Source organism: Episyrphus balteatus, chromosome 1, assembly GCF_945859705.1.
Source record: "Episyrphus balteatus chromosome 1, idEpiBalt1.1, whole genome shotgun sequence".
In the NCBI taxonomy this organism is placed as follows: domain Eukaryota; kingdom Metazoa; phylum Arthropoda; class Insecta; order Diptera; family Syrphidae; genus Episyrphus; species Episyrphus balteatus.
The window spans coordinates 97726701-97750048 of NC_079134.1; the positions used below are offsets into that span (position 1 = coordinate 97726701).

General features: G+C 32.2%; 1 protein-coding gene across 1 annotated transcript in view; it reads left to right on the top strand.

Annotated features, from left to right (window-relative positions):
* LOC129906642 (zinc finger protein jing) overlaps window positions 1–15145 on the top strand; it is a 113739-nt gene extending 98594 nt beyond the window's left edge. The window contains exons 2-5 of the mRNA XM_055982472.1: window positions 1513–4567; window positions 4620–4764; window positions 13865–14042; window positions 14112–15145. Of these exons, the coding sequence (XP_055838447.1) occupies window positions 1513–4567; window positions 4620–4764; window positions 13865–14042; window positions 14112–14478 (3745 nt within the window). The 3' untranslated portion in view covers window positions 14479–15145. The remainder of the gene's footprint in view (window positions 1–1512; window positions 4568–4619; window positions 4765–13864; window positions 14043–14111) is intronic.
* Window positions 15146–23348: the final 8203 nt, after the last annotated feature.

Genomic DNA, 23348 nt, shown 5'->3' on the forward strand with positions numbered 1-23348 from the left:
GATTTGACCTTGAAATCGCGACAAGCGGACATGAGATTTTTCTAGACTTTTGAGATATGTTATAGAATGGCAAAAGGAAGATATTGAGCAAAAAAAATTTCTACTAACATTTATTCCGAGATTTACCCCTTTTTTCTCCTTATTTGACTGTATTATATATATCTTACAAAAAATAATATTCTGACTTTTGTATGAAAATCGCTATTTCGCGACTCTTTAAGGAAGTCTGGTGGGGGTAATGCCGTGATTTAAACGTCTGGCACTAATTTATTTTCTATCAATGGGTAGTGGTGATTTTTTAAGAGGTACCACCAGACGGTTATACATCTGGCAAAAAATAATATTCTGACTTTTGTATGAAAATCGCTTTTTCGCGAATCTTCAAGGACGTCTGGCAAGGGTAATGCCGCGAATAAAACGTGTGGGACCGAACTTTTTGCAATCAAGGTATCGCCCTTTTTCGGCTTTATATGAATTTAAGTGGTTATATACTCGACACAAAAATCGGAAAAAATGCATTTTTCAATTCCCCATAAACCATAGAATGCCGTGAAATATACCTGCCAGACTTTCGAATTCTTCATCAGGACGCTATTACCTACACATACATATGACCCATTTTCGGTTATCCAAAAACTCCCAAAATCTGCTCTGGGCTCTTAGACTACAAGTAAAAAAATCAATCGGAACTGATGCTATTTTTCTTGACTTTGCTATGTTTGAACAGCTAATAATTCATTAAAATAAAAAGTATTAAAAAACTCAACTCAAATATTACCACCTTGATAAAAAAAATCTTTATTTTTGAGAATATAGGAAAAAATGTAAAAGGAAGCACCAAATTTTACTTTGGAAAAAAAAATAATAAAATTAATATTTCTGAAAAAGTAAAAAATCCTTTTTGAACACTTTTCTTTGTTTGATACCTTAAAACTTAAAAAACTATCTAAATTACAACTGCTCAAAATTAAAAGGTGGAATATTTTAAGCCTTGTTTATTAACTAAATAATAAAATTTATTTCATTCAGTTATATTAAATGCGAAAGTTATCTACCAATCAATAAACGTTGAGCCGTTTATGTGATGCTCCCACCCCCCCTTAATGCGCCGTTGGACGAGTCTCTACAAGTTCGCATGAGTTTTCAGAACTTTGTAGTCGCTTTTCTCAAAACTACAATTTTGCAGATTCTTGGGTTTGGATTTGTGCCCACGATATTTTTCATTCATACATTATTGAAAACTTCTAAATATCCCCTTTTAAATAGGTTAAAACAATAAAAATGATTTGAAATAGAATCTTGTTAATGGTAGTCTAGTAAAATTAATTTTTATACCTATACCATTTCGAAATCAGCTCGCCCCAGTATTTTTTGAGTATTATTTCAATCAACGTTCAAGTTCAAACTTAAGTTCAATGTTCAATATATACATTATGTATGTATATAGTTTGAAATGTAATATTGTTTAAAACATTTTCACAATGTTTTTTTTTTTTTTTGTTTTCTTTTTAGTGGTGTTGCAACATCTTTAAGTTGCACAGACTCAAGTACAGCTTCAAGTGATGTATCTGATCCAGGATCACCATACAGTGCAGTCTTAATAGGAGATGAATTCATTCAAAAATCAAACACAAGCATAATGCCTCCTCAAACAATTCTTGCAACAACAAACGGAAATGCCGGAAAATCACCAACAACCACCGCTGCAACGCCAGTACAAAATGTTCTAAAGGGAAGTAAACAACCACAGAAACAGTCACAAAACAAACCTCAACAACAAGCGAAACTCACAAAATCACAAACACCATCACCATTACAGAAGGGTAATCAGCACATCTGGCCATGGACTACCCACAATGGTATTGCTAGCACAGCAGCAAAATTTACCAGGGAAACGGCAAGTAGTCCAAAGACTAATGTATCAACTTGGAACAGCAACAAAAATAGCAATAAGCGTCATTGTCATACATCATCCACTCTAACTGATAGCGGAGCTAAGAAAACACGTACATTAAATGGCAATCCAAAAGAATGCAGCAACGGTGCAGGTAATATTAATGGTAATAATACTACCTTGCAACCCCCACAAATTGTATCAAATAATAAACGACTGAAAGCTGCCGCTTTGGAAGAATCACAAACTAAAATAACAGGTTATTTTAAATCGCAAATGAAAGTGCAAACACACCAGAGCGGCCTTAAAAAGGACAATACACTGCCATCCTCATCTGCTCTACCAAATGTTTTACCTTCGGTCACTCTTACATCCGTAACGTCATCTTCATCATCCAATAATACTGTTTCTACAGTAAAATCCACTAGTTCGAGTTTAAACAAGTATTTTAGTCTACTTAATTCACAATTGAGTGAAGAGCAAGGCCGGGCAGCTACGAATGCTGCGTCGACCTTGCCAATATTACCACCGGCTCTAAAGAAAATAGAACGAAGTAAGCCTACAAAAATTGCTCAGGTCGCACCAAATCTTCGTAAGACAACAGCGGCTCCGCCATTGTCACACATTACAGACAAATCTCCAAAGAAGCATGTGCCTATAGCGCCGCGCACAGCAGACTCCAGACAAAGACACGAAGTGTCGGTGCCTTCCCCTTTGAAGGCTTCTAAAACTCCTACTCACCAGCAGCAACCCGCTGTGCTTCTCACTGCCATACATATTCCTCAATCCAATCAACCCCCACAGTTGGTGCCAACTTCACCACGTCTGCAACAAATTACAGTTGAAAAAGCGCAATCGAACAACAACTCTCCGTCTTCAAAAATATCAACAGGGCCGTCACTATACCAGATACCGATGATGCCAAATCTAGTCCAATTTCCAAATCTAATTGCTGCTAATGTTGGTCACCATCCTGCCACTACTGCTCAGTACTTTCTGAATGGAGCTGTGTTTAAACTACAACAATATACACATACACCACCACAAATAGGCGCTTCTAAAGTATCTTACAGTACGGATAATGGGAATCCATCAATAAATACAGCAACCATCACCAATTCTGCAACATCCATAGAACATCAGCAGCATGCATCAAACAACAAAAATACCTCCTCAATCACTGCCACCAGTTTGCAGGAAATGCTCTCTAACCAATTCCAGACTCATCAGCAGCAACAACAATCAGTATCTTCACACAACCATCGCCTCCATCATTCCCAACCAGTATTTATGGCAACAACTACTGGCTTGCTTCTAAATGCCGCCTCACTACCAGCAATGCTGGGTGGGACAAGCAAACAGACTGTGGCCATTCAACCACAACAAATACCCGCTCTTCAGCCCATTCAAGGCGCTATGATGCCTGGCTTGAGTTCCATTTTCAGCCCTCATCAAGAGCAACAAATGCAGCAATACAAATCAGACCCAAATTCATCACTTGACCCTCAAATCCCTCCAATGCAGCAGCAGATAAATATACCTCCTTTATCGGTGTCATCAAGTGCGTTCAGCAAATTGGCAATAGTAAATTCTGGGAATACTACGTTTACACCCTCTGTTCATCAGGTATCTACGACACAGCCACCACCGCTAGTGACAATCTCGTCGGGAAGTCCGATAGTCAGCGGCTGTGGATCTAATTCTAAAATTTCAGTGCTGCCATACCAATTAAACGGTGGACAACAAGAAAGCGTTTCAAAAGCCAAAAGAACTATGTCAGATAGTACCAAAAAAGCGTGGCTTGATTCTAATCCACGTGTTCTTGCATCAAGTGCTGTGATTTCACCTCCAAAATCACCTCCTGCTCTTATTTATCCATCGCTAATAACAAAGAATGACGAGCAACATAAAAATGAAGACATTTTTGACACACTAAAAAAGTCAAAAAATGAGAAAACTTTTAGTGTTCCGCTTTCCACACACAATCAGACAAATGTCAAAGAAAAAAGCCTTTTAGACCATGAAGAAGAGATCGCTCATTTGAAATGCAAGCAATATGCTTCATTGCTCTCGACTAAAAACACCTCCAAAACCACAATTTCTGCAGAGAGAACCAAAGACTCACCAACATCTCCACCAGAAGAGTCTTATCCCCCTTCGAAGTTGATCTCTGCTGAAAGTCCGACACTTGAAATTGTTCAAAAACCAGAGGAATCAGAGATGTTAATAAACTTGACCGAGACGTCATCCTCTGATACGTCCTCTATAATAGTTAAGCTTTCTCCCACTGTTAACATTGCTTTAGCTGAAAATGATTCTCTGCCAAAGTGTGCAATTAGTCCAATACTGTCTCAACCAAAGACAATCCGCTTCCCAGCCAAACATGAATCTAGCCATCGTTTTGGTCCCAAGGGAATGCGGCGCCATGATGGCGTATGCTATTGGGATAAGTGCAATAAGAAGCACGATAGTAGTTCTAAGTTGTTAGATCATATGCAAACACATCATGTCAATACCCAAACAGGACCATTTGCCTGTTTGTGGTTGTGTTGCAAAGTCTATGGAAGGGAATCATGCTCAAGGCGATGGTTGGAGCGACATGTGCTATCTCATGGAGGAACAAAACCATTCAAGTGCATAGTTGATGGCTGTGGACTACGTTTTGGATCACAGGTAAGTCCAAAACAAAGCTAGAGAGACAAATTCGATAATATTTTTTTTTTAGTTGGCACTTCAGAAGCATGTTAACGGACATTTTGCTGCCACCGAAAGTAAAGATAATACAAGTAAACGGACTTCAGATCCACCGGTGCCAAAGCTTTTGAGAAAAAATGGAAAGAAATTACGCTATCGACGACAGCCATTTTCAGGTAAAACAAAACTACACATGATAACTTTTCTATGTAGTTGTTTCTAGATTTTACACTCAATTTTGCATGTATGCGTAAAATAAAAATTAGGTAAAAAACTGTTTTCAATTCAGAAAGGATTATTTTGATTTAATTTTATGATTCTAAAACCGAATAAAAAAAGAGTCAAGTCAAGAAAATATGAAACACAATATTTGTTTTTTGTTTACAGTATTATGCATTGGATAGGTTAAACAAGTTTTCAAAAACGAATTCTTTTTTTTTCAACCTTAGAATAAGAACTACAGGAATAGGTGTTTGAATAAAATCAGTACGTTATTTATATATTTGGCAATAATAAGGCGAATGTCGTTATATGTGTGAAATATTGTTTCACCAATTGAAGAAAATTCCAGAAGAATATATTGAGAACTAGAAGTTGTTTATTGAACAATAGTTTAACATAGAATGAATAATAAATTACCAAATTAATTTATACAGAGAAAACAGATTTGTCAAAGTAAAGATTTAGAAAATATTGTAAAGTTGAAATTATAACGAAGTAAATATAAGCATATGAAACGTTAGTATTGATTACGAATGTTGATAATAGAGTCAATATGCAACAATATGCAATTAAAAATAGCACTACTGTTATATGCCATTGTAGAGCAGATTTATTAAAGAAAAAGAATATTTATCGATTGTAACAGATATTTTTCTGTTCAGCAGAAACGATTTAATGAATCCATACACGTTGCACATGGTGAAATTGTCTCAATTCTGCGGAACTTAAGTCAAAAATAAGGTTAAGCTGCCGAGTACGAATCGATCTTAATCAATTCTTACCATAACAGTTGACTCATTTTAGGTGGGAAAAGCTTGATATTTCCATTTTGTTTCGTAAGCTGTCAACATCAAACATTGTGTGAAGAAAAAAATTAAAGGTATTTAATTAAATTAGGTAGTTAATTATTTTATTTTAATTAATTTTTCCAAGATTATAAAAAACATGTCTTTTAAAACTTTGAGATGACAGTTTTTAATTTAACCCGTGTACCCACTCTAATTTGTTCATGTTTTGATTCTGTCGAATTTATATAATTCGAATCAAAAGTTAGTTTTTGCAACCTTTTGCAGCCATCATACAAATATTTTTAATTTACAGAAAAATAAATAGGTTAAGTGTAAGTAAAAAAAAGTCTACAAAAAAGAGTTGGATGGAAGGGTGTTTTTTCGCGGACAAGAGGGTCAAACATGTACTGACAAAAATTGTTTGTCGAATATCATCATATGACACATGTTTTCAAGGTCAATACGATTGCTGTAAGAAAAGTTATTGCCGATTAAAAACTAGGGTGCTTATTTTTTTACTTCAACAGATAAAATATAAGCGAAACCCATGTAAAAAACATGCTACACTGACAAAATTCGGGATGAATGTTTTAGATAAATCAGCAAAAAATATTTTTGATGGTTTTTTTGGTGGGTTTAGTTGTGTTTGAGAAATGTGTAAAACATGCTACACTGACAAAATTCGGGATGAATGTTTTAGATAAATCAGCAAAAAATATTTTTGATGGTTTTTTTGGTGGGTTTAGTTGTGTTTGAGAAATGTGTACCTAATAACTGCTGACCTACATTTTGTTAATTGTTTAAACTTGGTGAAAAAGTAATGTCTGTTTTATGTTAAGGCATTTTTTTCAAAAACTGCTCCTCCCGCCTAAAAGGGGGCGAGATAGACTCCCACAGTAAAAAAAAATATTGTATTCAGCCCCTCTACAAAAAACCATTATAAATTCTGGGCGAATGGGTTGTCGTACTCGTGCCAACAAATTGTTGTTTTTATTTTTAATCAGTTTACAGGTTTTTTGCACTTTAATTTTAACACTATAGGCTAGGGTAGAGTCGCCTAAATCCGAACACTCCCAGTAGTCGAACACTTTTTGAAAAAAAAAACGTTTAAACTGTGTAATTTTCTAGATTTTCAACTTATGTAAATGCAATAGTCTAAATGTGTTTCTACCCTAAACCTTGAGAAATTTTCAACTAGTGCAATTCATGTCAACGTTTATAAGAATGGTAGTTTGTGTTAAGCCTTCAGAGAGTGCCATCGTTTAAGGGTTTTGTAGAAAAAAAAAGTGTTGCGAGTGTTTTGGTAAACTGTTTGTATTGTGTAAAAATTGAGGTCAATACACATTCTTAAAAGTTTTTTCTTTATTTTAAATCTATTATTATTCAAAAACATACAATTTGTATCCAAAAAGTTAATAATTATTTAATATTTTAACTGTTCGAACATTGGAAGCTTAATTTGAACGAGTTTCCTATTCGAACACTTGTGTTCGAACACTTGTGTTCGAACACTTGTGTTCGAATATAGGCAACCTCGTCAAAATAGTTCTCGTTCGCTCAAGCTTGAAATGTTATAGGAAAATAAATCATTCTCACGATTTTCTTACGATAAAGATAGCAAAATCTTAAGGGCCAGTATTCGAACACATTTTTATCGGGTGGGCCAGTATTCGAACCCATTTTTATCGGGTGCTCGGATCAAGGAAACTTACTATTTTTGGTTTCCTTTGTTCGAATAGTTGCTAAATTTAGTCGTTTCTTGCCTTGAATTTGAAAACTAAAAAGCCTCCCTAAAAAATGCATTGAATAGTATTCGTGACAACCATATGAGCATTTGAGGAGCAAGTAGGGAGTTCGTTGTTCCCATAACTACCCTCCATGATAGGATTAATGGGAAATTTGCAGATGGGCTTAAGCGCATGGGTCCTTCTACAGTCCTTACAGAAGATGAGGAACGCAAGGTCGCAGATTGGCTCATAAACTTACCGTGAAAAAAACTGAATTATGTTTTTTATAACTTTTTGTATTTATTTTATTATATTTAATTTACTTTTATTACCTAGTATGTACCACTATACATTACATTGCATTAAAAAAAAAATTCCAAAAATTACTTTGCTGAAGAATATTGCTATTTATGTTTTTTTTTGTTTTCTGTTTGTAAGGTTTATTTATTACTTTCGTACCTACCACTTCAGAAATTTCCGATGTCAATTAAATTGAATAAAAACTACATAATACTATGAATTTGTTCGTTAAAACTGAAATAAAATTTCCAAAAATTAGTTTTAACATTTTCTTATGTTTAACCTGTGCCCGAAATCTTACGTTCGAAATTAGGAAACTCTATGCTAGACTTCAGGAAACAAGTGTTCGACTACCGGGAAATTTGGCTTTTTTTCATTTTTTATTTTTTCATAAAAAAACAATAAAAGTAAATAAAAGAAACTTAAATTTAATAAAAACAATTTGAGTTCCAGCAATTAATTAACTTAATATAACGAATTTAAGTTGAACGATTTCCTCACAGTTGAGGATTACTTTTTTGTAGGCTACTAGGTGTTCGATTATAAGGGAAATGACCCTATTGATTATGTTGGAAAAAAACAGGGTAATAAGGAACTTGAACGTCTCAAGGGTTTTTATTGCAGGAATCGTTCAATGGGTTATAAAAGAAGATAAAACCGTGGAGTGCTATTAAATGAGGGGGTGGAAACTGGAGATAGGGGTGCAAAAGCCTCCTTTTTGGTTTTTTCAATATATCTCGTAAACGAAGCATAATTTTAAGATATTGCACTTAACACATTTTGTAGAGAACTAAATTTCCTATAACAATAATGTTTGTTTTTTAAATTGATAAAAAAATTTTCTTACCAAAACAGTCAAAACAAACATATGTACAAAAAAATCAAAAAATTCAATTTTTTGAGTTTTTTTACTTTTTTGGTTGTGTCTCTTATTTGGGCTGAGATAGACAATAACATTGCTCTAATAAAAGATAGAAGATTAAATTTTCTTTAAGATGCTGGTCTTATTAAATTAACCCAAATATGGCCCTTTGAACCTATCTTTTTTTCGCAGATTCAGTTTTTCTCAAGTAAAAAAGAAACATTTGAGGGGAAAAATACGATAACTTAGCAACCAAGAACTGATAACGGTTTTGTGTAGAAGGGTTAAATACAATCATTTTTTACTATGGGTGTCTACATCCCCCGTTTAGGCGGGAGGGGCAATTTTCTAAAAAAAAAATACTTAAAATCAAAAAATTTTATTAAAAAACCACGGCAACACTTATAGTTATGAACGATACTTTTTTCGAAAGCTAAAATTATTCACTTAATTTAAAATTTAAAATTAATTTATTTAAACCGACTATTTCGAAATAAACGATTTCAAAGTCAAAATTTTAGAAAAAAAGTTTAAGAAACACGTTGATTACTATTTTAGTAAAGACTGTGGATTTCAATACGAAGTTTATCGATAAAGTAAACAGCCTCAATTGAATCAGATTTTGTGAAAATCACAATTTCGACATAAGTTGACTAATGTTGTTATTCCTTGTTGCCACAGATATTTACGTGTCGAGTTGGAATTTCATTTCAGAAACAACTTTTGATTCAGGCACGTTTATAAGACTGTGCAAATATAATGAGATAGAAACAGGACATAGCCTAGAAAGATTTTTAAGGGTTATGAGTTTATGTGCAACTTTTTGATTATTGTTCAATATTAAGATTTTGCCAGCTCTTAGTTGGGATATTTGTTAATATTCAGTGCTTATCGCGTTGAAAACTTTTGTGAGGACAAAGATGTTTACTGACGTAAGTGGTAGTTTTTCGTTTGCAGGGAAATAACTATAAATCTTGGGTTTTTGGATTGTGTTTTTTGTGGGATGTCATGTCAACCAAAAAAAAAAAAAAAAAAAAAAAAAATTGAACACGACCGACTCAGTTGGTATTGCCATGTTCAAAGGAGAGATCCTGAGAACCCCGTCAAAAAAGCAATATCATACAACGTTCCAACACGAAATAAAAAGAAAGGTAGGCCTAAAAACTCCTGGTACACGCAAATGCAAAAACACCAGCATTCAGTTTTGGTTCATGTCAACCAAAAAGAACAACAGTTGCCTTTTTTGTTTTTTTTTTTTTTTTTAGCAATTAGTTACGATAGCGAGACTAGAGACAGTTAGTCATAACGGCTACCAAGTGTTATTAATGACCCTGGGGTCACGTGGTTTTAATGGAAAACAATACACACGGTAAATTTAACCGTCGGTATAGATGGGTGAGGGAAAAGGAGATGAAAAGGTTGGTAGAGGTTAAAGGGGAGAAAGAAGAAAATGACCAAAACGCAGTCGATTAGACAATAAAAAAACCTTATTACTGGCATTTACTGAGAAACCGACATTTTTTGATACTGTAGCTTAGTTTTTCTACACCATCTTAAAGTAAATGTTTCAATACAAAAAATTCTGTATTAAAATTTTCAAAACTCAAAAATTGCTTATTCAACTTTTTTACCTGGAATTTAGGTATTTTTTTTTCTACAGTTTAACGTACATATATTTTTTTTTATATGACGTTAATTTTCTAGTTACATTCTTTGTACTGGTCTTATAAGAATTGTTTATTTATTTTTCTATAGGTTTGTTACTTGCTCTAAAGTGCAAGATTTCGTTTAAAAAATATTCTTCGCTATGTATTCCCTGCTAATCTCTATATATAGAGATTATAGAGATCAGTATCCAGTGCATTATTAGACGAGGTGAAACTGTTTCTAAAATTCTGATAGTACAATTACTACCATAACTACCCTCCATGATAGGATTAATGGGAAATTTGCAGATGGGCTTAAGCGCATGGGTCCTTCTACAGTCCTTACAGAAGATGAGGAACGCAAGGTCGCAGATTGGCTCATAAACTTACCGTGAAAAAAACTGAATTATGTTTTTTATAACTTTTTGTATTTATTTTATTATATTTAATTTACTTTTATTACCTAGTATGTACCACTATACATTACATTGCATTAAAAAAAAAATTCCAAAAATTACTTTGCTGAAGAATATTGCTATTTATGTTTTTTTTTTGTTTTCTGTTTGTAAGGTTTATTTATTACTTTCGTACCTACCACTTCAGAAATTTCCGATGTCAATTAAATTGAATAAAAACTACATAATACTATGAATTTGTTCGTTAAAACTGAAATAAAATTTCCAAAAATTAGTTTTAACATTTTCTTATGTTTAACCTGTGCCCGAAATCTTACGTTCGAAATTAGGAAACTCTATGCTAGACTTCAGGAAACAAGTGTTCGACTACCGGGAAATTTGGCTTTTTTTCATTTTTTATTTTTTCATAAAAAAACAATAAAAGTAAATAAAAGAAACTTAAATTTAATAAAAACAATTTGAGTTCCAGCAATTAATTAACTTAATATAACGAATTTAAGTTGAACGATTTCCTCACAGTTGAGGATTACTTTTTTGTAGGCTACTAGGTGTTCGATTATAAGGGAAATGACCCTATTGATTATGTTGGAAAAAAACAGGGTAATAAGGAACTTGAACGTCTCAAGGGTTTTTATTGCAGGAATCGTTCAATGGGTTATAAAAGAAGATAAAACCGTGGAGTGCTATTAAATGAGGGGGTGGAAACTGGAGATAGGGGTGCAAAAGCCTCCTTTTTGGTTTTTTCAATATATCTCGTAAACGAAGCATAATTTTAAGATATTGCACTTAACACATTTTGTAGAGAACTAAATTTCCTATAACAATAATGTTTGTTTTTTAAATTGATAAAAAAATTTTCTTACCAAAACAGTCAAAACAAACATATGTACAAAAAAATCAAAAAATTCAATTTTTTGAGTTTTTTTACTTTTTTGGTTGTGTCTCTTATTTGGGCTGAGATAGACAATAACATTGCTCTAATAAAAGATAGAAGATTAAATTTTCTTTAAGATGCTGGTCTTATTAAATTAACCCAAATATGGCCCTTTGAACCTATCTTTTTTTCGCAGATTCAGTTTTTCTCAAGTAAAAAAGAAACATTTGAGGGGAAAAATACGATAACTTAGCAACCAAGAACTGATAACGGTTTTGTGTAGAAGGGTTAAATACAATCATTTTTTACTATGGGTGTCTACATCCCCCGTTTAGGCGGGAGGGGCAATTTTCTAAAAAAAAAATACTTAAAATCAAAAAATTTTATTAAAAAACCACGGCAACACTTATAGTTATGAACGATACTTTTTTCGAAAGCTAAAATTATTCACTTAATTTAAAATTTAAAATTAATTTATTTAAACCGACTATTTCGAAATAAACGATTTCAAAGTCAAAATTTTAGAAAAAAAGTTTAAGAAACACGTTGATTACTATTTTAGTAAAGACTGTGGATTTCAATACGAAGTTTATCGATAAAGTAAACAGCCTCAATTGAATCAGATTTTGTGAAAATCACAATTTCGACATAAGTTGACTAATGTTGTTATTCCTTGTTGCCACAGATATTTACGTGTCGAGTTGGAATTTCATTTCAGAAACAACTTTTGATTCAGGCACGTTTATAAGACTGCGCAAATATAATGAGATAGAAACAGGACATAGCCTAGAAAGATTTTTAAGGGTTATGAGTTTATGTGCAACTTTTTGATTATTGTTCAATATTAAGATTTTGCCAGCTCTTAGTTGGGATATTTGTTAATATTCAGTGCTTATCGCGTTGAAAACTTTTGTGAGGACAAAGATGTTTACTGACGTAAGTGGTAGTTTTTCGTTTGCAGGGAAATAACTATAAATCTTGGGTTTTTGGATTGTGTTTTTTGTGGGATGTCATGTCAACCAAAAAAAAAAAAAAAAAAAAAAAAAAAATTGAACACGACCGACTCAGTTGGTATTGCCATGTTCAAAGGAGAGATCCTGAGAACCCCGTCAAAAAAGCAATATCATACAACGTTCCAACACGAAATAAAAAGAAAGGTAGGCCTAAAAACTCCTGGTACACGCAAATGCAAAAACACCAGCATTCAGTTGGCCTTAGAAATGGAACAATACAAAACCGGGAGGCTTGCCGCCGATTTCTGAGGTCAACCCGGCGAACCCCACAAGCGGATCACTAGTGTGAAGCAGTAACGTGGGATAGTTATGATCCCCTCGACATCGAGATCATAACAGCGCCGAGAAAAAGGAAGAAGAAGAAGAAGTCATGTCAACCAAAAAGAACAACAGTTGCCTTTTTTGTTTTTTTTTTTTTTTTTAGCAATTAGTTACGATAGCGAGACTAGAGACAGTTAGTCATAACGGCTACCAAGTGTTATTAATGACCCTGGGGTCACGTGGTTTTAATGGAAAACAATACACACGGTAAATTTAACCGTCGGTATAGATGGGTGAGGGAAAAGGAGATGAAAAGGTTGGTAGAGGTTAAAGGGGAGAAAGAAGAAAATGACCAAAACGCAGTCGATTAGACAATAAAAAAACCTTATTACTGGCATTTACTGAGAAACCGACATTTTTTGATACTGTAGCTTAGTTTTTCTACACCATCTTAAAGTAAATGTTTCAATACAAAAAATTCTGTATTAAAATTTTCAAAACTCAAAAATTGCTTATTCAACTTTTTTACCTGGAATTTAGGTATTTTTTTTTCTACAGTTTAACGTACATATATTTTTTTTTATATGACGTTAATTTTCTAGTTACATTCTTTGTACTGGTCTTATAAGAATTGTTTATTTATTTTTCTATAGGTTTGTTACTTGCTCTAAAGTGCAAGATTTCGTTTAAAAAATATTCTTCGCTATGTATTCCCTGCTAATCTCTATATATAGAGATTATAGAGATCAGTATCCAGTGCATTATTAGACGAGGTGAAACTGTTTCTAAAATTCTGATAGTACAATTACCATGCCTCAAATGTGTTGGTTATGATAATTTTTGCCAAAATTAAGTTCTTAAGGACCAACAAAGAATTAAAATTTTTGGTATTTTTAGACATTTTTGGCAATCTTGCTTTTGACACTCTTGTACGAAAACTAAAGTTCATTGGGCCATTGTTATAAACAACTGCCAAAATTCAGAACTACCAGATTTGAAGCGATAGCTTCAAAACAAGGGTACTGGGCTAACGCGTGCATGTTAAAAATAATCATAATTTATTTCATTTAGGACAAACACTACAGTAAAAAGTAAGCTTAATGTTATCATAAACAAATATATATTTTCCTTTGAACTCCTAACTTTAAATTTTGTGTTTTTTCACAGCCCGTATGTTCGACTTTTTCGATGCTGGAATCATGGAAGGGCTGCATCACCGACTCCGCCAAATAAGTACTCTAACAAATGGCAAAAATTGTATAACATTTCGAGGCGGAATTACGATGCGTCGCAAGAACCCGAGCGGACTTTTCGAATGCTTTGTTGAGTGGGCACCACCTAATATGTAAATAACAATTTAAAACACAATAGAACACTGCGTATTTATTTATTAATTTTTTTTTTTTTGCTTCAGAATTTCAAATGAATGGCTTCCCGAAAGTAATATGCCTTATATTAAAACTCTTCCGATCAATCAAATGCAACCGAAAGAAAAAACAAACGTTGAATCATTACTCAGATCTGCATATCGACTGCCTCATTCACCAAATTTATTTCAAAGTTTTCACTCCTTAAGTCGGCAAAATTCACAGGATTCTACATCTACAAACATCTATAGTCATTCTTCTTTATCAACTTCTGTAGATACATCAGAAGATACGAGTCGTAGTAGTAGTGTTTCTAGCTTATGTAATATAAGTAATCTTCCTTTAAAATTTCCACAAATAGAACTGAGACAAAAGCAATCGCGTAAGCAACCAAAAAGGGTACAACCATCGTGACCTTAAATCGTTTAATGTAATGTTACATGAAAATATAAAAAAAATATATTGATAATAAGCACATAATAGGTAAAACAAAATATTGCAATTACAAATAACTTGTTTTCGTGCTAAGAATTCGAACACAAAATATAATATTATTGTCAAAATATTGTGTATATACAACAAATATGAAGATATTTTAAATATTTTACAAACTAAAATGGGAACGCCATTAACCGTACATTTACACAATTTGAACTGTTTTGTTTAAATATAATAATAATAATAATAATAATATGGTTTACAGTAATATTTCAATTATAAACTACATAATAAGCTAAAGTTTAGTTCACTTTATAGTTTAGTTTTCCCTAGGATTAGTTTAAATAATGAAAAAACTGTGTAATACACAAAATTACAATACTTTAGTTGAATTATTTTTAATATAATTATGTAATATGTATAATCCTGACAAATTTATAGAATCTTAGGCTATTCTATCTCCGTTTAAATGTATCATTTATCTACGCGTGTCCATAGTAGACCAGTTACAAAGCCGTTTTCGGAGACAAAAAGTTGAAAAAATTTTTAGCAGAAAATGAGTTATAGAAATTTAGGAAAAATTTATATAGAAAAAAAGATCGATTACATCGCAACAAACGGCCGGAAGTGGGGCGGGAGAGGGAAAGAAAGGGGCGGGATGAAAAAGCAAGGTTTTTAATGATTTTGTTTTAGCGAAATAAAATATGTGAAAGTTGTATATATTTAAAAGATATACAAATTTGAGAATTTTTACGGGTTGGTCTCCAAGTTTTGATGGTATCAAAATATAATTTATTAAATAAAAAGAAATTGATTTTTAGGTTGTTTTGTATTTTATTTGTAAGTTTTTTTTTTTTAATAATTTTGACAACTTTTAGTTGCGTTTCGGATTCTGTCCATCATCGGGCGAAATGCAAACTTGATCTGAAGAAGAAATGCAAATGCATTTCCCCCGATGATGGACAGAAGTCCGAAACTCGTAGTATAAAAACAAAAACTAAAAGTTGTGAAAATTATTAAAAAAAAAACTTACAAATAAAAAACAAACAACCTAAAAATTGATTTCTTTTTGTTTAATAAATTACACAGCCACACAAAAAAATATAAAAGTTCTGACCTGGGGTTGCGACCAGGTTTTTCTTATAGTCGCTGGAATCGAATCCGAAGTCCGTTTTGCTCCATTACGCCAGGTTTTCGAGATAACTTCAAAAAATGTCACAAAAACAAAAATTTTTTTTCTCTGATCTGGATGTGCGAATATGTTAATCATATAGTTTTTGGAGTTGCGACTAGATTTTTCATATAGTTTTTGGGTTGCTTAAACCGAATCCGAAGTCTATTTTGCCGTATAACGTCAGGTTTTTGAAATATCCTCAAAAAATGTCTAAACTCAAAAAAAAAGTTCTTATCTGACATTTTTTGAGAATATCTCAAAAACCTGACGTGATATGGCAAAATAGACTTCGGATTCGGTTTTAGCAACCCAAAAACTATATGAAAAACCTAGTCGCAACTCCAGATAAGAAATTTTGTTTTGTTGGTTTTGACATTTTTTTGAGGATATCTCAGAAACCTGACGTGATAGGGCAAAATTGACTTCGAATCTGGATTCAGCGATCCAAAAACTATATGATTAATACATTCGCACATCCAGATCAGAGAAAAAAAAATTTTGTTTTCGTGACCTTTTTTGAGGTTATCTCGAAAACCTGACGTGATGGGGCAAAACGGACATCGGATTCGGTTTCAGCGACCCCAAAACTATATGAAAAACCTAGTCGCAACCAAAGTTCAGAACTTTTATATTTTTTTGTGTGGCTGTGTTATATTTTAAATTTGAAACGTAAAATTTTGTACATTACCTCAAAAATAATGTTTGTTTTTTTTTTATTTTTTTTATATTTAACAAAAATAGTTGGATTTTGATACAATTTGTTTGAAAATTTTGTTGAAAGTAAAATATTAATTTAACAATTAAAATTTTTTTTAAAAAAGCGCCATTGACATCACGCTGAGTACTTCCTGAAGAAATCTTCTTAAAGAAGTCGCATGACAGTGCGTCACCTTGCCAAAAACCTTTTTTGAGATCAAATGCTTCGGTAAGGTCTGTACCTACTCTGACGGAGCAGCGTGCATTCTCCTTCGTCATCCTGCACAGCCGGACAAGCTTGGCAGGGGTGCCAAAACTATACATAGCTCTATACAGTTCATCTCTATAGATACTGCCTTACAATCGATGACCAGGTGGTAGAAAGATATACATTTTAAAAAGAATAAACAATGTTCCTTGATGTATGGAAGTAAATGCAACTGGGAGGCTTAAATCTCCACCAAAAAAAAAAAATAGCTGACCTTAAACTCAGATTTCAAGCACTTTACTATTTAGAATCATTTATTATACGCGATCTTCTTTCTCCACTAATTTTGTCAGTTTCACTATTTATTATTTGCCATAAAACATTTCTGCATTAGCCCGTCTTTGTTGTTGAACAATATTCTGCATTTTGTTTTTCCAACTTCATCAGAGTTAAACAGATATCTATTCCTTTTTGTCGTTTAAAAATTTAGTACAGAATTGTCGCGTCGAAAATGTTAAGGAAAAGAGAGCAATCGGAAAAACGACATGACATCGGGAATAGACATGAATATACCAAGGCTGGAAACTTTCGAACGTTTCACCCCCACAAAACTTTATTGTTTGCAGTGTTGTTTTTGTAATTTTGACATGAAGTCCGTGAATAAGTGTACAAAGTATGAATAAAAGTAGTCACCATTGTGGTGAATCACCCACCAAGTGTCTATGTGTGCGTAAATACGCAACGCACAGAAACTTGGTGGGTCATTCACCACACCTCAGCTTGTAGGCAGAATTGATCTGACAGCTCAGTTTCTAGTCTTGGTATAGTTTGAATTGGTATATAGAATTTTTGTTATATGTTATGCACTCAATTGCATTTCATTATATTTATCACTTTCATTCGAGAAGTAAATATGTATATCAAATGGTTTAAGAAACTTGTCACTTCGCTATCAATACTTCGCGCAAACTCATTTGCCTGAGGCCTGACACATTTGCGAACATCATAGTGACAAAACTGTTGTTTGTATATTTTTTTCTATCAAACAAAAGATTGCCACAAAAATTTTCGGGAAATCCCTGACAAATTTTTAAAACATCCCTGCTAGTTCATTGTCATTACAATTTTTTTATGATCCCACATCTCGACATTTCTACAAAACTCAATATTTTTATGACACAGAATTTGCACAATTGTCAAGTGGTCATTTACAAAATTGTCCCCTGTAACCTGTCGCATGTCTATGAAATAGGTGCCTGTTGGTAAAAAGATTCGGCCAAAATAAATATTATTATATTTTATCGTTTATTTTATTTAAATCCAAAAAAGTATTCAAAGTTAGATACTTCTGAAATAACGAAACTACTTTTTAAATTGTTTTTATATCCTTTTTTAAGATTGTTGAAGTTTTTTTTTTTTTGATACAATTTGTGTGTAGAAATTTTCAAAAATTTTTCAAAAACGAATAAGTCGAAATATTTAAACAAAATTTTATCCCTTTTGAAAAATTTAAAAAAAAATTGAAAAAAAAAAACCGAAGTTAATATTTTTGAAAATGTTACTGATTTTAATTAAAAAGGCGTATGAACCAACACAGTTGTGAGATAGGTACCTACAAAGTTTAAAAGGACACATACTCAAAGAATTTTGGCTTATGTGCCTTTTTTGCTTAGTAATTGGTTGATACGCCCTTTTTGCTTAGTATGATAGAAAATGGATATGTGCCCTTTTTCATTTGGGGTTTTGGGCTATTTCAAGTTGAAAATGCGATTTTTTTTATCTCACCCAAAAATAAAGTGGTGCTTAACGTTTTCAAATATGCCACAAACTCATTTTTTGATTTTTGGCTCATACGCCCTTTTTGCTTAGCACGGCAGCATAGTTGACTATTTTTTAGAAAAAAGAACGCACCTCGGGCCACAGAACCTCAAAGACATACTAATATTTACCGCTCCCTCACTCACTCACTCAATCACTCACTTCATTTCCTCTTCATTAAAAATGCTGCCAAGCCATAGTTTCCAAGAAAACAAGAAAAATACATATGTCAATTTCGCCTCCCTGTCAAATCATCGCTAGAAGGGTACTTTCGTCAGAAATCATTCAAAATCCGATTTTTTCATCCCGTCTACTTTTTTCCCTATCCGACCTCACTTCTGACCATCTGCTGCGATCCAATCGATTTTCCCCCTTATTTATACCATTAATCCTAAATTTCTTTTGTTTTATTGAACGTTCTATTTCCAACTGAAAGAATGTTCTGTTAACGAAACAGATTTGAGAACAAACTCCCACCAAATGACATTTTGTCAATTCAAACCCAACAAAGGAAAAAAAATTATGTTCTAATAATTAAAAATAACAATTAAAATAACATAGCTCGAATCCGAAGTCAGAAAAATTCTATCACATCACGTTTTTGAGATATTACCATGCAAAACATCACAAAAATAGTGTTTTGGACGTTCAAAATTCAATATCTCAAAAACTTTTCACGTTAAAGCTATTCTAATGCTAGATTCAAATTAAGAAGGTCAAATGCCATTAGAAAAGTATAATTTAGTTTCTATGGAAAATTATTTCTCGCCAATATTACTGTCATTTACGGAAAAATCGATCTTAAAAATGGTTTTTTTGTTTTTTTCAATTTTTCTCAATATTTTCTAAAACAAAAGTATATAATCCAGTCAAATAAGGGTTTAACCTCGGAATGAATGTTAGTAGAAATTTTTTTTGCTCAATACCTTCCTTTTGCCATTCTATAACATATCTCAAAAGTCTAGAAAAATCTCATGTCCGCTTGTCGCGATTTCAAGGTCAAATCGCGAAATGGAGATTTTCAAAATTAGCAAAAATAGGCTATGGTATTATATACACATATGATACATGATTTCAAGGTATTTTTTAATGCTGATTCCAAAAAATCTAAAATCAAGACAATCTGACGTCTCTGGAAAAAGTTATACCTGTTTTTCATCTGTCAACTCATATTATTATAACAGTTGCTAACTTACTACCGAAAAACCCTTAAAAGTAATGGTAGCGGAATCATATTTTGCATGAGGGTTTTCATATCCATTATCATTAAGAATCAAAACAATGCAATGGAAAAAACCATTTATATCTATGACAAAACGGTATTTTTTGAGAAAAGGGGAAATTTTGGGATGTGCACTAAAAAACATCCTGGTACAATCTTGGAATAAGTGCTAATAGGCTAATTTTTTTGTTTCTATCTTTGTTTGGATATTCTATAACTTATGTCAAAAATCTAAAAAAATCTCATGTCCGCAAGTTCTAATTTTCCAGGTTAAACTAAGTTAGGTGCAGATTTAAAAAAAAAATAATAAGAAAACTTTAGATTCTTATATGTATACCAACATAACCCATGTTGGTAAAGTATTTTTTAACGCTGATTCCAACAAAACCCACAAAAAAATCAATATGACCATCCCTGAAAAGTAATGTACCTTATTCATGTTGATCTGACACAAATATCTGAAGAGTAGTTTTTCAATTTTTTCAAATCTGCACCTTATCTTCAAACCAAGAAAATTAGGACTTGCGGACATGAGATTTTTTTAGATTTTTGAGGATAGTTAAAGAATATTTAAACAAAGATTAAAATGAAAAAATTAGCCTATTTGCACTTATTCCTAAGATGAACAAGAATCTTCTTTAGTGCATATCCTAAAATTTGCCCCTCCATCAAAAAATACCATTATTTCGTAGGTCTATATATTTTTTTGTAATGGATTGTTTTGATTTTTAATAATGATGGATTCTAAAATCTTCATGCAAAATTTGGTTCCTCTACCATAACTTTTAAGGGGTTTTTGGCAGTAAGTTTGCAACTGTAATAAAATTATGAGTTGACAGATGAAAAACAGGTATAACTTTTTCCAGAGACGTCAGATTGTCTTGATTTTAGATTTTTTGGAATCAGCATTAAAAAATACCTTGAAATCATGTATCATATGTGTATATAATACCATAGCCTATTTTTGCTAATTTTGAAAATCTCCATTTCGCGATTTGACCTTGAAATCGCGACAAGCGGACATGAGATTTTTCTAGACTTTTGAGATATGTTATAGAATGGCAAAAGGAAGATATTGAGCAAAAAAAAATTCTACTAACATTCATTCCGAGATTTACCCCTTTTTTCTCCTTATTTTACTGTATTAATAGTTTTTCCACACAATCTTAAATAATAGGTTTTAATCTAAATAATTTCATTTCAAACTTTTCAAAAATCAAAAATTTTTTCGGTAACTTTTTTGATTGAAAAATAGGCTATTTTTTCAAATTAAATTCGTCAAAAATCCAAAAATTCACTTTTTGCTCAAAAAACATTTTTAATACATAGAAAACATAACAAAGTAGTTTTTAACCAAGTTTTGTTAAAATCCCACCATTTTTGTAAAAGATAAAAATAAAAAATCAAAAAATCGTATTTTTGCATTTTTTTCAATATTTTTGAGGTTATAGAAAAAAATTGTTTGAGTAAAAGTTGTAGACATTTATACTACCTACAACTTTTGCATTTGACTTTTTTCGATAGGACGTCTAGTTTAGACAGAAATCGTAAAAAACCATGATTTTTGACACCCACCCCACTTTTTCGCCCACCCACCCCCTTTCCCCCAATTTTGTTGTGGGCAATTTATTTTTCCCCTTTCATATACCATTTATCCTAAATTTTCCCACCACCCATATGCTGCTAATAATTTTTTTATTTTCAAAAATTATTGGCACTGGTCTAGTATCATCATTTTTTTCCTTTGTTGGGTTTGACAACTATGAATAATTGATAAAATGTCATTTGGTGGCAGTTTGTTCTCATATCTGTTTCAATATTAATTAAGATCGCTCAGAACACGTTCAGTTCAGATAATGTTCAGAGCGTGCTCAGAATGTTCAGTTTCTGTTCAGAGCTTTCTTTTGAACTAAAAAAGAAAAACCCCTATAGATTAGGGTGGGTCAAAAAAATCGAAATTCTTTTTTTTGAATTGGTACTCCGAAAAATCGATTGCTAGACCCCTCTAGAATATACACACCAAATATGAGCTCTTTATATTAATGGGAAGGTCCTCCGCTTTGCAATTTTCCATTTTTACATCAAGCTTCTACTAAAAAAAAATAATTTTTTTATTAATTGACTTTTTAGCAAATTTCTTTTCATATTCTTGTAGGAAATTGAACGCTCTACAAAAAAGGCCTTGTACACTTTTTTCGTTTATCTAACCGTTGAATAGATATTTGAGGTCCAAAAATCGAGAAAATCTTTAAAAATTCGTTTTTTGTTCTTAATTTTGTAACAAATTGAAAAATTATAATGATCAAACGCGCAAGACATATTCTTGTTGAAAATTGATTGCTCCACAAAAAAGATCTTATTAACTTTTTTCATTAATCTAACCATTCTAAAGATATTCGAGGTCAAAGTTAAAAAAAAATATAAAAACATTTTATATTTTTAAAAAATTTCTAATTCACTGAAACTTCATTATTTTCAAATTAGCAAGATATATTCTTGTAGGGGCTTAAACGTTCTACAAAAAATTCCTTAGAATGAAATTGATTGCTTTAACCGTTTAGAAGATATTCGTATCCAAACCAATGCTCACTGATTTCAATAGTTTTCTTATGACCCGTATGCATTGCGATTTGGATACGAATATCTTCTAAACGGTTAAAGCAATCAATTTCATTCCAAGGAATTTTTTGTAGAACGTTTAAGCCCCTACAAGAATATATCTTGCTAATTTGAAAATAATGAAGTTTCAGTGAATTAGAAATTTTTTAAAAATATAAAATGTTTTTATATTTTTTTTTAACTTTGACCTCGAATATCTTAAGAATGGTTAGATTAATGAAAAAAGTTAATAAGATCTTTTTTGTGGAGCAATCAATTTTCAACAAGAATATGTCTTGCGCGTTTGATCATTATAATTTTTCAATTTGTTACAAAATTAAGAACAAAAAACGAATTTTTAAAGATTTTCTCGATTTTTGGACCTCAAATATCTATTCAACGGTTAGATAAACGAAAAAAGTGTACAAGGCCTTTTTTGTAGAGCGTTCAATTTCCTACAAGAATATGAAAAGAAATTTGCTAAAAAGTCAATTAATAAAAAAATTATTTTTTTTTAGTAGAAGCTTGATGTAAAAATGGAAAATTGCAAAGCGGAGGACCTTCCCATTAATATAAAGAGCTCATATTTGGTGTGTATATTCTAGAGGGGTCTAGCAATCGATTTTTCGGAGTACCAAATCAAAAAAAAAATTTTCGATTTTTTTGACCCACCCTACTATAGATAGGCTATCCAAGATACCTGAGTATCCGATACGTTTGTGAACACGAATAAGCTGTTCTTACAAATCTCCCATAACATATGTACATTAGTATCCAGAAAATTTTAGGACACCTTTGGATTTTTTTTTTCTTGTCAAGGAATGTTCACGATCAGCTTTGATTTCACATGGGATTACAACAACATAAAGGTATCCGGAATCCGGATACCTTAAGATGATTACGCGACCGCACCCAATGTTTCAGACAACCATGATGGTTTAAACATAATTTTTCGTTTGTTTTTTTTTTGAAAAAAATAAAATAATTTATAGTTGGATTATAATTATGATGAAAAATATAAAATAATTTATAATTGGATTATAATTATGATGAAAAATATTACTTAATCTATGGTCACCAGACCAGACACGTTTTTGTTGGCGCCCCTGGGGTTAACCATCTATGTGCAC